We start from the raw sequence: 15,904 nt of genomic DNA on the forward strand, positions 1-15,904 counted from the left end.
GTAAGCGCCAGCAGCACTATTTACAAGTCAATAATGACCACTCGTCATTCTTTGTTTACATCTATAACTATATAAGTAGCGAATAAAATATATGATTTCTGTTATGTAAATGTAGAAGCTTTAGGCTACAAAAGCTACCGACTAATTAATTAACTCTAAACATTTAATATGGTAGCTGTGCTATGAGACAACAATAAAGCGGTGGGCTATGGACTCAAAATGTACATCCAATAGAATAATAATTATTAAAATTTTGTTCTCGTTTCAGACTTTGAACTGTTCTTTGCGGTAAGTCAAATTAAATTCATATATATTTTTAAATATTTGTTTAAATCATTCAAACTATTTTCACTTGTACGACTTATTTAGCCATTACATCTTCGCAATTTTTCTGTAATTTCGCAAACATTGTTGTGTCTGTGATTTAATATCTGCATCGCCTATTACAATGTTGTTTTGACACAATTCAAAATTTATGTAATGACATATTTTGTTTGGTTTTCATTTACAATATTTTGTGTTGTAGTGGCTTTCAAGAAACGAAACGAATATCGTTCGCAGTTTGGCTGATTCAATTTGATTGATGTGTTTGTAATTCATATTGAATTACTATAACGCCGCCACCTGTAACAAATTTATCAACACCATTCTCTTTACAGGGTGATGGGTAATAGGGTGGATGTACATACATTTGACAAGTACAATAAATAAAACTGTCAGCGTACACAGAAAAATATTTTTAAGGAATATTTTCATAATTTTGCTCATAGTTTATATTTTCCATATTGTAGATGTACCTCGCTTAGAAACAAAAGTGAAAATTCTTTTAAAAGTCACTACTTTTCCGAAAAATGTAAATGTTTCATTAATCTCAAAATTATTTTCCTACATAGTCTTTCTTTACCACTATTAGCGCTCATAATTTCCTTTCTCCTCTCCCCTCACTTAGTGGTTGTAAGTTTTGCAATCGTTTGACTACTGTTGTTTCTTTTTGCTAACAACCGCCGTCACTCCACTCACTCTATTGTGGGTAGTTTTGCTTTCCACTATTTTTTAGACACTGTTACTGACCTCTGCATTGTGTTATAAAATTCGCATATGTATTTTCCAAATTATGTCGATATAAATGCCAAAAAAAAACTCACTTACAAATTCATTCAAAATTATCTATAAAAAAAAAAAAAATATTTTAGCTCAGCTTCAGAGAGAGAACTCTCCTTCAAATGTATTTCACAAAAAAAAAAAATCCAGCAGTGTTGTTTTCGAAACGCTCCCCGCCTCTTCCCTCACTTGCTGCTTGTTAGTTTTGCAACCGTTTGACTACTGTTTATTTTGCTAACAACCGCCGTCTCTCCACTCACTCGATTGTGTGGTTAGTTTTGTATTCCATTGTTTCTTTTATTTTTGACACTGTACATTGTTGTTAAAAAATTCGCATATGTATTTTCCAAATTATTTCGATATAAATTTTAAATACAACACATGAAACAATTGTTGATTCGAGCAACAAATTCAACCAAATATTTAACGTTGTATATGATCGTTCAATGAAGAAAGACAAGAACAAGACTTAAAGAAGAATAAAACATAAAACCAAAATAAGAAAAATTAAAAGGACAAAGAGTTTTTTCTTTACCATATGAAATCGGTCACCACCACTAAACACACAATGTTGTTTTTTCACTCTCTATGATATGAAAGCAGCATTTGAAATTTTATGAATTGCATTCATAAAATGCAGAAATCCGGACATTTATTTTCTGATAATATAGGATTATTTTTTTCTGTGTAACTGAGGGCCGATTTTTATTTCTATAGAAAATAGTTCTCCTGAATAAAATTGAAGTGAAGTTTTTTAGTATACCCAGTTATAGTTTTTTATTCATTCCACCCTAATGTTGGGATATGCAATTCATAATTCAATGAATCTATCACCATCATCTGCTGCTGCTTTGTTCTCCATTGTCCGTCTTTTTGCCATTCGCTCGCTCGCATCTATACACTTTATTGCATTTACGCACAAATGCAATCAGAGTGACTGACTGATGAGTGAGTGATTGATGCCATCCATGTTGCAAATGAAGGACAGACACCGCGATTGCAATATGGTTAAGAGATATTTTATAACTGAGTGAATTATTCAATGTGATTTTTTGAAAAGAAGAAAAAAACTAAACTGATTGCATCCGCAGTTATATTTTCAATAATAAATTTGCGATATTCTTCATTGTTCTTTTTCGGTTTTCTGGGCAAAAAAATATATATTACTTCCTTTTAAAATATTTTGAAATAAAGACCTTTTGGTGCAGTAGAGTTTTTGTTCCTTTTTATTCCATATTATGGTCAGTTGAACTTTTTATTCGATTTAATCTTAAAAAAAAACGTTTTGTATTTTTTTAACGTTTTAAGTATTGAAATGTTTCCCTTTTTTACAATATGTTTGTTTTACCGTTATTACATACATATGTTCGTTGCATAAACAAAATATTCTCATGATAGTAATAAACAAGCTTGAGTATATATTAAATTTGTCATTACTCTTGCAATGACTCCAAATATTCACCTAAGACCTCATATATATATATTATATAATAAAATTCTATGTCAATTTATGGAATATAGAACTGCAATTTAGTAGAATTTAGTCAATCTGGTACATGTTTTGAAAAAGTACGCCCCTTTTTCGAAATGTCTGCAATGTGGTACTTTTGGATTCCTGAAAAAAAATACTTTAGTCGAATAACATTTTCAATATAAGTCTATATGTTTGGACGGGTTCTGACCAAACAATATCCCTATTGTCCTTAAAAATGAACGGTTAATAGGGATTAGGGTTAGGGGATGAAATGGGCCAAAAAGGATTGTTTTTATGGTCGCTCTAGAGACCAAAATTATGACCCGAACAGCACGAAATTTTACCCAGAGAAAGGGTTCCGACCATGGAATAAGCATGACCGTTTTGATGAAGATCGGTCAATATTAAGCAGGTCAAATGGACTCAGACTTTTGTGTAAAAATTACAAAAATTCTATTCGATCGCGTATATAAACGCCTGAAGGACATATACCCGAGAAATTTGCAGTATATCCAAGAGGGGTTGTTGACCTTTAAGTTGATACCAAATATATTGTTGTATGTACTCGTATGAGGGAGCTATACTAAGGTAATTACCGGTGTTACGTATTTTGATTTGGTTACCACACTAAAATGTCGCGCGGATCGCTGTGAAGTTTTACATGAGATTTCGGTGATTGTTAAGGACGACACCTACACATTTCGGTGATGATCAGATGATATTTTTAGACAATGTAATTGACCAGAAATTTTTTTCTGTATAGTCTCCTAGTCACTCTAGTCGCACACGGCAAAGGATCTGTCCAACTATTTACTTATGGTCAAATGAATCATAAATTTTGTGTGTATTTTACACACAAAATAAATATATCTCCGGGAAATATGTCAAGAAAGAGGAGCTGTTGACCTCTAATCGATTATGATGTTGTAAATATCGGAATATAGAACTGAAGAAAATTAGAGTTCGGTGGTAGTTGTTTAGGGTATCATATCACTAGTTAAGACATAGTTAGGTCCATGTTTTGAATTAGCCCCCGTTTAAAGGTCTCTCACCGTTTTTCATCATTTTGAACTTCTCAGCCGCATTTTCCCACTAAAGTAACTATAATTTTCCATTATGAGTTGATGAAAACATATGACATGGTTCCCGCCACATTATCGTTATTGTTGTACTTACATTTTCACTTTTCGATCTTACTACTTCACAGACCTATGATATAAGGTAGGTCGTTGCACCTTTTTCTGGCCTTCGGTGGACAGAAAGTCTTATGTCAAAAATGTTTGCATATCATTCATATATGAAATTTTTTGTCGGTCATCTGGAGATCTTTCACAATTTTATTTTAAACATATTTTCCAACCGTAATGGTTGGTTCTGTAATGGTCGTAGAAAGTCTTCGTGCTTTAGGAATCCTGTAGAAGATATTCTGCTAGATGACCAGAATAAAGCCATCGGTCTATAGATGACTTGGATAAAGTGTTCTGTCTGTAGAATACCTGAAGTAGGTCTTCTGTCTAAGGGTGGCCTTCCTTCTCTTTAGAAGACTTGTTGATGGTCTTCCGTTTATAAAAGACGTGTAGAAAATCGTTGGACCTGTGGAAGGTATTCTATCTTTTAGAAGATATTTGAATGGTTTTCCGACTCTAGAAGACCAATAGAAGATCTTCGGTCTATAGAAGACCTGTGGAAGGTGTTCTCTTTTTAGAAGACCAGCAGATGAAATTCTGCCTTTCGGAAATATGTTGGAGGCAGTTTTATATATAATCCTTGCGGGAGGTATTCTCTCTACATAACACTTGTGGAAGGTCTTATATTTATAGAAGATTCGTGGCGGTCTTTTATATATAGAAGTCTTTTGGAAGGTCTTCTGTCGTTAAAAGACATGTTTAAGGTCTCCTATCTTTTGAAGACTTATCATCTGTCGATAGGAGACCTGTGGAAAGTCTTTTGTCTATAGGAGACCTGTTGAAGGTATTTTGTCTTCAGAAATCTGCAGAGAGACATCTGTTTACAGAAGACCTGTAGAGGGTCTATAGAAGCAGAAGTTATTTTGTCCATATAAGATCTGTAAGACGTGTTCGATTCAGTAAATACCTGCAGTAGACTCTGCCCAGATTTACTGTCCTACAGAAGTTCTTTATCCAATATTTTTTCCTTTTAAGACTAGCAGATGCGGAAACAAAACCGACAAATCACAAAAGAGGTGTTGTGTAGAAAACAATTAGTATATGTGCATGTTCTAAAAATCCCACCACATTTTCAATACTTTGAAGCTTTGACTTGGAGGCTGGAAAACATATTTGTAGAAAATGTTCGGTGTAGGTTCATGTTTTGACACGACCTCCAAGTAACAGTCCCACCCCTTTATCGGTATTGCAACGATTGTAACAGTTTTTTCCAACCGAAAGGGATGTATTCTCTCTATTGATATTCTAGCAGAACAACTTTATGTTATTCTGCTATAAATTAAGATATCTTGTGCTTGGTGTTTTGTAGACGAAACCCCCAATGTCGTTATCCTATATATTATATAGAAGACATATTGCAGGTCAAACTCTGAGAGGACAATAGAAAATTATGTAAATATCATAGAATGCCTGAGATATATCACTTCTTTCTGGCCTTTTATATAGACGACACCTTCAGCCGACCTTCTATGGAAGGTCCAGGTCTTTTATAAACAGAATACCTATTCTATACCTTCTACAGTCAGAAGATCTTTTGCTAGTCTTCTGTAAGTCCTTCTCTAGATATTCTAAAGGCAGTATACATCTTATTCTATGAATATAGTACTTCTTGTTGGTCTTTTATACAGTTAAGACCTTCAACCGATCTTCTATGGAGGAGATGCTTTCTGTTGGACTTCCATATAAGAATACCTCTACCTGCATAAGGTCTTCTGTCTAAACTGTCTATACGAAACTGTTAGATTATTTCTCAGAGATGACAATGGAAAATTATAGTTTTGGTTATTGCTACATTGTTATTTAATAATGTGTTCTTGTTGTATTCCAGTTATGGAGAATGGTGTTTCATTTACGACGATTGAAGTTTACAGACATTGAATTACAGTTCTGTACCTTTTTTTCAATGAAAATCTGAAAACAACCTATTTCTCTTTTCTTTTGTTAAATATTGTTTCCTTTATGAAATTGCAATGTGTTTGCATAAAATTCACATTTATCAAGACATGAAAAAAGAACGTTTGCCGAACAGACAAATGTAATCCCTTTTACCATTCAACATAAGTTCAATTTTTTTTTATTTTTTTCGAATTACCAAAAAGGTATTGGCATCAAGAATAACTGATATTTGCGACGAAGACGAAACAAATTGTTTCCACGAATTGTTTTTTCGCAGATATTCTTTTTATTCGATTAAAGCCAGCATCTGCTGCTAAGTGGAGGGGATTTTTTTATGCCTTCGAAAAAAACATTATCACATAATTTTTGTATGTTCCTCTCGTTTGAGTCGGAAACATTAATTCAATGCGTTCAACAAATCGAATACAAGAGTTTTTTTCTTCTTCTTTTCTCCCTACCGCTTAAATCGTATATTTTCAAAATTCATTAAAGAGTCATTTATTTCCAAACGGGGATTTATAGGTTAAGCCCATACCATTTATTTTAGTTGTTGTTGTTGTTGTTGGGTTGTGTTCTTTTATCCTTTGTTTTCATTGATTTTGATTACTGTTTTTTAGGGTTCTGAACGGAAAACGAATTTTTGGATTGAAATGCAAATTGAAAATATTGTCTTTAATCACATATATTTTGCCGAAGTGGGTTTTATGTTACTGTACCTTCGGCGAATGGGGATTAAAAATTTGGAGAATAATGTTATGTATGTGGGTAATAAATGTGCAGAGAATCTTTTTTGGTAGGAATATCATTAGAAGGTGCCTAGATGGCCTGTAAAAAGTATTTTATCAGTTGAAGACCTACCAAAGGAATTATGTCTATAAAAGACCTGGCGGAGGTATTCTGCCTCTTAAAGACTGGTAAGAGCTATTCTGGGTATATATAAAACCTGTAGAAGGTTCTCTGTCCATGGAATACGTAAGGTATTCTGTATATAGAAGACCTGCAGAAGCTCTTATTTTTATACAAGAAATGTAAAAGTTCTATTTTCCGTAAAAGACCTGCCTCCAGAAGACCGGTGAATAGTCTTCTGTCTATAGAAAATCTGTGGAAGGTCTTCCGTCTTTAGAAGTTTTGTGGATAATCTCCCGTCTCTATAAGACCTTTGGAAGGTATTCTGTCTACCTGTGAAAGATCTTCTGTCTACAGAAGACCTGTATAACCCTTCTATATGTAGGAGACCTGTGGTAGTTATTCTGTCTATGGAACACCTGTCTTTAGAACACCTGTGGCAGGTCTTCTGTCTATAGAAGGGCTAAGGTTGGCATTCTGTCTTTAGAAGAACTAATGATGGTCTTCTGTCTGTAGAAGGGCGAATGGGGGTCTTCTGTCTTTAGAAGACCTGTTGATGGTCGTTTGTCTACATAAGACTTGAGGAAGATCTTCCGTCTCTATGAGACCTGTGGAGGGTCTTTCATCTCTATAAGACATGTGGAAGGACTTCCGTTTATAGACCTGTGGAAAGTCTTCTGTCCTTACATCTTGTGAAAGGTCTTCTGCCTATAGAAGACCGGTGGAAAGTCTTCTGTCTATAAAGGACTAAGGTTGGTCTTCTGTTTTCAGAGGACCTGTGGGGGTCTATTGTCTTTGGAAGATCTGTGGAAGGTCTTCTATCATTAAAAGGCCTGTGGAAGGTATTTTTTTCTGTAGAAGGACTAAGGATGGGTTTCTTTCTACAGAAGACCTGAAGATGGTCTTCTGTCCTTAGAAGACCTGTGGAAGGTCTTCTGTCCTTACATCTTGTGAAAGGTCTTCTGCCTATAGAAGACCGGTGGAAAGTCTTCTGTCTATAAAGGACTAAGGTTGGTCTTCTGTTTTCAGAGGACCTGTGGGGGTCTATTGTCTTTGAAAGACCTGTGGAAGGTCTTCTGTGCATAGAAGACCTGTCGAAGGTATTCTGTCTATAGAAGACCTGAGGAAAGTCTTTTGTCTGTAGAAGGGCTAGGGAAGGTCTTCTGTATATACAAGACCTGTGGAAGGTATTTTTTTCTGTAGAAGGACTAAGCATGGTTTTCTTTCTACAGAAGACCTGCAGATGGTCTTCTGTCCTTACATCTTGTGAAAGGTCTTCTGCCTATAGAAGACCGGTGGAAAGTCTTCTGTCTATAGAAGGACTAAGTTGGTCTTCTGTTTTTAGAGGACCTGTGGAGGTCTTTTGTCTTTGGAAGATCTGTGGAAGGTCTTCTATCATTAAAAGGCCTGTGGAAGGTATTTTTTTTGTAGAAGGACTAAGGATGGGTTTCTTTCTACAGAAGACCTGAAGACGGTCTTCTGTCCTTAGAAGACCTGTGGAAGGTCTTCTGTCCTTACATCTTGTGAAAGGTCTTCTGCCTATAGAAGACCAGTGGAAAGTCTTCTGCCTATAAAGGACTAAGGTTGGTCTTCTGTTTTCAGAGGACCTGTGGGGGTCAATTGTCTTTGAAAGACCTGTGGAAGGTCTTCTATCTTTAAAATGTCTGTTGATGGTATTTTGTCTACATAAGATCTGAGGAAGGTTTTCAGTCTCTATAATACCTGCGGAAGGTCTTCCATTTCTATAATACCTGCGGAAGGTCTTTCATTTCTATAAGACCTGTGGAAGGTATTCTGTCTGAAGAAGGACTAAAGATGATCTTCTGTCTTTAGAAGACCTGTGGCAGGTCTTCTGTCTGCAGAAGGACGAATGATGGTCTTCTGTCTTTAGAAGACCTGTTGATGGTATTTTGTCAACATAAGACTTGAGGAAGATCTTCCGTCTCTTTGAGACCTGTGGAAGGTCTTTCATCTCTATACGACATGTGGAAGGGAAGTCTTCTGCCTGCTGTGGAAAGTCTTTTGCCTGCAGAAGGACTGGGGATGGTCTTCCGTCTTTTTAAATCCCGTGGAAGGTCTTCTGTCTGTAGAAGGACTAAGGATGGCCTTCTGCCTATGGAAAGTCTACCTATGGAAAGTCTACGTTCCTTAAAAACTGATGGATGTTCTTCAGTCTATAGGAGACCTATGTAAGGCCTTCTGTCTTTAGAAGACCTGTGGAAAATTTTTTATCCATAGAAGACATGTTAAAGGTCTCTAGAAGGTCATTAGATGGGTTGCTGTGTTCAGAAGATATAATGAAGGACTTTTGTCTATAGGAGTCCTGTGGAAGATCCTCTGTATGTAGGACATCTGCAGAGAGACATCTGTGTACGGAAGACCTGTAGATGGTCTATAGAATACCCGGATGATTCGTCTGCCTGTGTAAATTCTACAGAAGATATTTTGTCCATAGAAGATCTGCCAATAAAGTTCTGTCCAACATATTCTGTCCTTAGAAGATCTGCAAAAGGCGATCTATCCATAGAAGACTCTAATACGAACTAATGACAAGATATTCTATAAATATAAATTTACTATTATAAATAATTCCCAAATATCTTAAAAGGCCCCTATCGTTTTCATATCCCCTTCAATCCCTCCGCATATATTTAAATATCAAATCAATTATCACTTTTTATTATTTAATTTTTGAAACTAGTTTAAATAAATTCTCTTTCTCTCTTTGTCGCTTAATTAGCATTTAAATATATATTATAAAACAAAATACTAAAAATACCGCCGGTTTTTTATAGGTCATAATAACACTTCGCTGCGTTCACTGATCGCAAGCCAGCTATTTACTAGACGACGAAATTTATTACATACAGCCTCGGTAACTTTCAGATTCCAATCGGTTTTCTAATTAAGTTTATGCTGTCAAATTCTGAAATGTCACATCACAGCGTATTGAATAACAACACACATTTTTATGGGTCATGAAATAGCGATTTTTGTTGTTGTTGTGTTGTATATAGATTTTTAATTCTTAGTCGGGATGAATATTTAAAAATCACGCTGTGACACAGTTTTTTACGATGATTCTAAAGTCTTTGTGGTTTGCCAAATGATTAAGCATCACTTCAGTATATCGTAGAACGTGAAACATAGCCAATGTTGTAGAAATTGTGAAATTGGAGAAATAGAATATTGAATTTGAATAATTGAAAAAAAGGAACTTGTTACAGAGTGAATTAAATGTGAGAACATTTGTCATAGATTGACATGTAAATAAATTCGGTAGAGAATTGTACGGGAATGTATGAAGATTACATTACGATAATATATTCGAATACCCAAGAAAAACATGAAAAATAGAACTGCCGTCCTGTGAATTTTTATTATGTCGATTGTTGAAGAAATTCTGAGAAACGTGCACGGTATCATACAATTTTTAGAATTTTATGTTGAACCGAAGTTGTAACAGTTTTCACATTGCGTATTCTTTGGTTGTAAGAAAAAACGTAGAAGAGCTGAAAAAGGTCTTATGTCTCTGGAAGAACTGTAGAAGGTGTTCTATCTATTGAAACTTTGTCGAAGGTCATCTGGATATGGACAACTTAGAGAAGGTTTTCTGAATTTGCCAACCGAAGTGGCAGCAATTTTAAATTCTGGTTTCTTTAATGGTGTTCCAGAGAACAGCAGAATGTTTTCTGTCTTTTGAAACTCTGTAGAAGGTCACCTATGGAAGACCTGGAGATATTCTTCTGTTTAAAAATCCCTATATAAGGTCTTCTGTCTGTTTGTGAAAAGCCTGTGGGAGGTAGAATGTGTTCTATATAATAAAAAACATGATAAGACTTTCTGTCTTTAAAATACAAACCTTCAGAAGACCTTCTGTCCATAGCTGACCTGCATAATGCCTTTTGTCTAAAGAATATCTTCTGTCAAAAAAAAAAAAAACCTGTAGAAGTCTTCCGTAGGCAGAAGTTATTTTGTCTATAGAAGATATACAACAGGTGTTCTGTATATAGTACACAAGATATATAAGGTCTTCTGTCTGTTTGTGAAAAATCTGGGCAAGGTAGAAGGTGTTCTATATAATAAAAAACGTGATAAGATTTTCTGTCTTTAAAATACAAACCTTCAGAAGACCTTCTGTCCATAGCTGACCTGCATAATGTCTTCTGTCTAAAGAAGATCTTCAGTCCAAAAAAAAAAAAAAACCTGGAGAAGTCTTCCGTATGCAGAAGCTATTTTGTTTATAGAAGATATGCAGAAGGTGTTCTGTATATAGTACACCAGAGAGCTCGCATTTTGATTGTCTAAACGTTCCCATGTTATTTTTTCGAATTTCTCTGAAGACTTATATATCATATCTTATAAATAAACTATCCTACATTGCTCTAGCTGAACAGTCGCCACATGATCAGTTTTGCGACCATTTATTTCGCAGTGCATCTTCGTTTTCGATTACACACAAGATCGATTAATGATTTGTTTCGGAATAAACTATCCCACATTGCTCTAGCTGAACAGTCGCCATATGATCAGTTTTTCGACTATTTATTTCGCAGTGCTTCTTCGTCTTCGATTACACACACAATCGATTGCTGATTTGTTGCGGGATCATGCGAATATATCCCTTTGTTGATCTTAGAAAAAACCTTTGCAAGCATCCCGATTGTTTTTTTTTTCGAAAATTTATTGGCCCTCATGCATGAACCATCAGCTGGTTCGCTTTTATATACCTTCTGAACAGGGACATCTTCATTCATTCTCACAACACGACCTAGCCAACGTAGTCGCTGCAGCTCAATACGTCTGACAATGCCGATGTCCGGGAATAGCTAGTACAAATCAAGGTCAAGGATAAGCGTCCTGTAGAGTATGAGTTTGGTTTGGTAAAATTTCCGGATTTCGTTCTGACTCCCGTACATCTCAATTTGTTCCCGCTCACGTGTTTTAGTTCTTTCCCCTTTTTTTTTTGAAAATACGTTTCTCCTCTTTACTTATCTCTCGATAAATCTCCATCGCATTGCGTGTTGTTACTATCTGCAGGGTTGCTCTATACGCTGCGTTTTTCACATCAGTAGCATTACGACACTCCTTATCGTAACACGAGTTTCTTGATGGTGGTCTTTAATTTTTCCGACTAAGTGGAGTATAATATTATTGCAGATTATTTTTGTGATATCTTATCTTCAGTCAAATCGAATAAGGAATATTTTTGGAAAACATCCTTCTTCTGCCTCGAATCGTTGTGCGATTTTTAGTCATTATTTTCTTGAGCCTTAAAAGGGGTTTTTAGATCTCCATAAACTCTACAAACATGCTGCTTATAATATTTTACATAGTACCCTCAACGACAATAAATTCATATTCGTAAATTTTCATCTTTCTTTCCCAGCCTGTGCTAGGTGCCTCTCATCTAACAATGCCTAGAAACAACGCCTTTTTATATTTTGGGTATTGGTTGAGATCCTTGCTTATATAGTGTTGTTGCCATTTTCCTCTGGGTGCCGCTATCTTCTATCATTCCTATTTTGTGTTATTCTCATGTGTCGATGCCGATTTTGTTTAGTTAGTTTCATTAATCATTGGTTTTGTTCCAACTAAGTAGGGGATTGGACAGCTACAGCCTCTCCTAGGTGATAGTGGCTGCCATATATGGATGTCTAAAAACAACAACTTCTTATTTAGCGTTACCATTTGCGTCTGGAGGGCGCTAGTTCTTTTCAATGATGGTTTTCTTATAGAAAACTAATGTATATTGCTAGCCCTAGGATCTTATTATGGACAAAGAATAGGTCCATAAACCATTCTATCATCACGACCATTGTGGAAGTCAAATGAAGATTTCCGATTTGATTTGTTATCTTGTTACTTCTCATGCGATCATAGGTCTTTTACAAATCATAGCCACTTTTCTCGATTATTCCATGCGTTCGTTAATCATTTGTTTTTATTCCAGCGAAGTAAACGATTGCTCACTTGTAGCCTGCCCTAGGTGGTTGCCATCTTACGATGCCTAAAACAACGACTCTCTATATATTGCGTAGTGTTGTTGTCATTATTTCTATTTTCTTTCATTCCTACTTTGTTTTATTACCTATTTGGTGTTATCCTCATAGCTGAAGTCCATGAGGATAACACCAAATAGGAATGGCATGTGATATTGTCTACAATTAAAGAACGCTGCAATTCTAGACATCGGTAGATGGCAGACCCATCCTTAAAAAAGGGGACAGTAGACCAGTCATCTAGTTAGCCGGAATAAAACCAATGATTTATGAAAATTACTGACCAATCTTCGGTTGCACACATGCATTTCATCTAGTCCGATCGGTATGTAGTTTGTAGTCTGGCACACTATTCACTACACTGTGATTGGGCTGCCATCTATCGATGTCTAGAACAACACCTCCTTAATTTTTGAAGTGGTTGGGGTCCCTGCTTATGCAGTGTTGCCATTTTCGACTGGATGGTTCCTTTTCTCCTATTTTGTATTATCCTCTTATGTCTTTCATTAGACTCCTATTTAAGAAGGCGGCGAAAATTTGAATATTCTTCTTCTCAAGTTCACCTCAACTAAATTCAGTAAAAATTTCGGCACAGAGATTATAATTTCCTGTTATTTACAAATATGAACATAATTCTAATAATAATACCGTTAGTATTATCCCTATCTGTGGGTCACGCTGTTCCTCGGACCACAGTAAGTACGAAACACTCTCAAATAAAAATATTTTAATATCTTTTTCACCTTTTTCTACTAAGGCTGATCGCATAAGAAGCCATGGCTATTCCGCTGAGACCCACAAAATTCCCACAAAAGATGGTTACATTTTAAGAGTATTTCGCTTAACAAATTCAACAGTGAGCGGAGGCCACAAACCCATAGCCCTAATGATGCATGGCTTATTAAGTTCCTCAGATGCATGGATATTGCGTGGACCCCAAGATGCTATCCCCTTCAATTTAGCCGACAATGGTTATGATGTGTGGCTGGGAAATTTTCGTGGCAATCCATATAGTAATCGTCATACTACTCTACCCGATACTGATCGACGATTTTGGCAATATTCATGGGATGATGTTGCGGCAAAAGATCTACCCACAACTATAGATTATATTCTACGAATTACCCAACAATCTGGCCTACATTATTTTGGTCATTCTCAGGGTTCGGCAATATTGATGGCCTTACTCTCCACACAACCGCGGTATAATGAGAAATTGAAAACTAGTCATTTGTTTGCACCGATTGGCTTTATGTCACATGCCCGCTCGAAGCCAATACATTTGGCTGCACCGCTCTTGGGTACATATAGCGATTTGGATCCCATCTATGGAGATCGATCATTTGTACAAAATCCCATTTTACAAAAATTGCTTGGCATACCAAAATGTCGCAGTCCTATGGCGCAACCGGAAATATGTGAAATTTTGCTGACACTGATGTTAGGTTATTCCACACATATATCCAGGGTGAGTGCGAAAGCGATTGTCTTTAAAATTTTGAAATAATTTAAATTCTAAAATTATTTTTTTTCTAGTCCCTGTATTCGGAAATATTTAAAACCCATCCGGCACGATGTTCCACCCATCAATTTATACATCTTGTGCAGGCCTATGTGTCGGGACGTTTCACGCCATATGATTACGGTGTAGAGGGAAATTTGCGACGTTACAACCGCACCTCGCCACCCGATTATCCGCTGGCCAATATTAAACCTCGATTTCCTTTAAATTTATATTACAGTGATAATGATGTCCTGTCTGCGCGAGAGGATGTTGAAAAATTGGCCCACGTTTTGGGTAAACGATGTACACCACATTACGTTAAAGAGAAGAATTTTGCTCACGGTGATTTCTTGTGGAGTTCGGATGTGAAGAGAATTTTAAATAATGGTATAGTGCGGCAAATGAATAAGGTGGAGCAGTTGTTGCAGCAGGAGAGGAAATCATAAGTATTACGGATTTTTAAAACTAAGATAAATTTGTATGTGATATAGAAGTATGTAGAACAAATTTTAGTTTAATTTAAATATATTTATTCTTAATTCCTTTGTTCTTATGAAGTTTTACTACAAACTTTTTAGATAGGATATTTATGGAAGGACCATTTTAAATTATTCTCACGTACGCGACATTAATAACGAAATAAATTATTTTATATTCTGCTCGGGAGCTAATGATTGATGTCTTGAAGTGTTAAGATTAGGGATAAGTAAAGCCACTTTCGACTAATCAACTTTTTGTATTGAAAAATCTAAAAGTCGAAGTCGACTTTTGTTCTTTGAAAAAATCGCAATGTCGACTTTTCAAGATCGATTTTGAACATGTTTGACAAAGTCGAAAGATCGAAACGTCAAAGGCAAAAATCGAAATGTCTAAAAGTCGACTTTTGCGCTCGACTACGTATCCCTAATTAAAATGAGCCCCTAATCCGCTTAAAATACATCATAATATCTCCTTGTTAATAGAAGTATTAAATAATCGACATAAGTCTAGAGGCGGATCCACAATATTTCGCTTTTTTCAAAAATGTATTCTTCCATTGAAAATGCCATACTTAAAATTAAATTAGCAGTGCATGTAAAATTGACGTGTTTGAGAACTAGGTCAGAACATGGGAGCGCGGAAGTGCAACGCAGTGTCAGGAGGAAATACTAATTGTAAAAAATAAGGCATATATTCTTATGAAATGCGGCCGAATACCCTAGCGTTCTAATAAGAAGCATCCAAATGAGGACAGCAGAAGAAAGCGCCAACCTGAGGAATTAATTGCAATAATAAATAAGCATGGACCACAACCCCTGCACACATTTAATGTACCTAAAATCAGCAGAGAATATTTTATGAGAGCTATGTCTGGTGTCATAATGCACAAACTTATGGTTACCGATTTCAAATTGTTATTTTCGAATAACGAAAAATAGTCTTACGCACCCCTCCAGATGAAATGCATTCGAAGCACCTCTGACATTACATTTATAAATCTCGTCATTCACACATAGCGCCGCCTAGAGAGAAATGCAACAATAAATAAGCAAGGACTGCAACCACTGCACATCCTAGGTGACAATAGAGGGCAGTCCCATCACTAAGGACAGGCTACAGCAGGCCATCTATTTAGCTGGAATAAAACAATGATAAAGCAGCAAACACGAAGCAGGATTTGGGCCTTTTATGTACGTATATACTTCGCCAGGACCAATTTTATTATAGCTATGTCAAAACACTGGGCGATTATTGTGGTTCAGTACCAAACAATAACATATGGGACACGGGTGTGATTCGCAGCCAAGAGGAATATTTTTTAAATTTTTTTCGAATATTTGTCTGAAATAAGCTTATCGCCACTGAATGAATTGCATCCGAAGTCTCTGACAATCTAATAAGAAATCTAGGCATC

General features: G+C 35.9%; 1 protein-coding gene across 1 annotated transcript; it reads left to right on the forward strand.

Annotated features, from left to right (window-relative positions):
- The first annotated feature begins 13,129 nt into the window (after nucleotides 1-13,129).
- LOC133321572 (lipase 3-like) lies at nucleotides 13,130-14,456 on the forward strand. The gene is made up of 3 exons (XM_061530657.1): nucleotides 13,130-13,201; nucleotides 13,264-13,974; nucleotides 14,043-14,456. Exons 1-3 carry the CDS (start codon nucleotides 13,130-13,132, stop codon nucleotides 14,454-14,456), a joined length of 1,197 nt encoding a protein of 398 aa, XP_061386641.1.
- Nucleotides 14,457-15,904: the final 1,448 nt, after the last annotated feature.

This window comes from Musca vetustissima, unplaced genomic scaffold, assembly GCF_032173495.1.
Source record: "Musca vetustissima isolate MV318-11 ecotype Yass unplaced genomic scaffold, APGP_CSIRO_Mvet_v1 utg68149, whole genome shotgun sequence".
NCBI lineage: Eukaryota > Metazoa > Arthropoda > Insecta > Diptera > Muscidae > Musca > Musca vetustissima.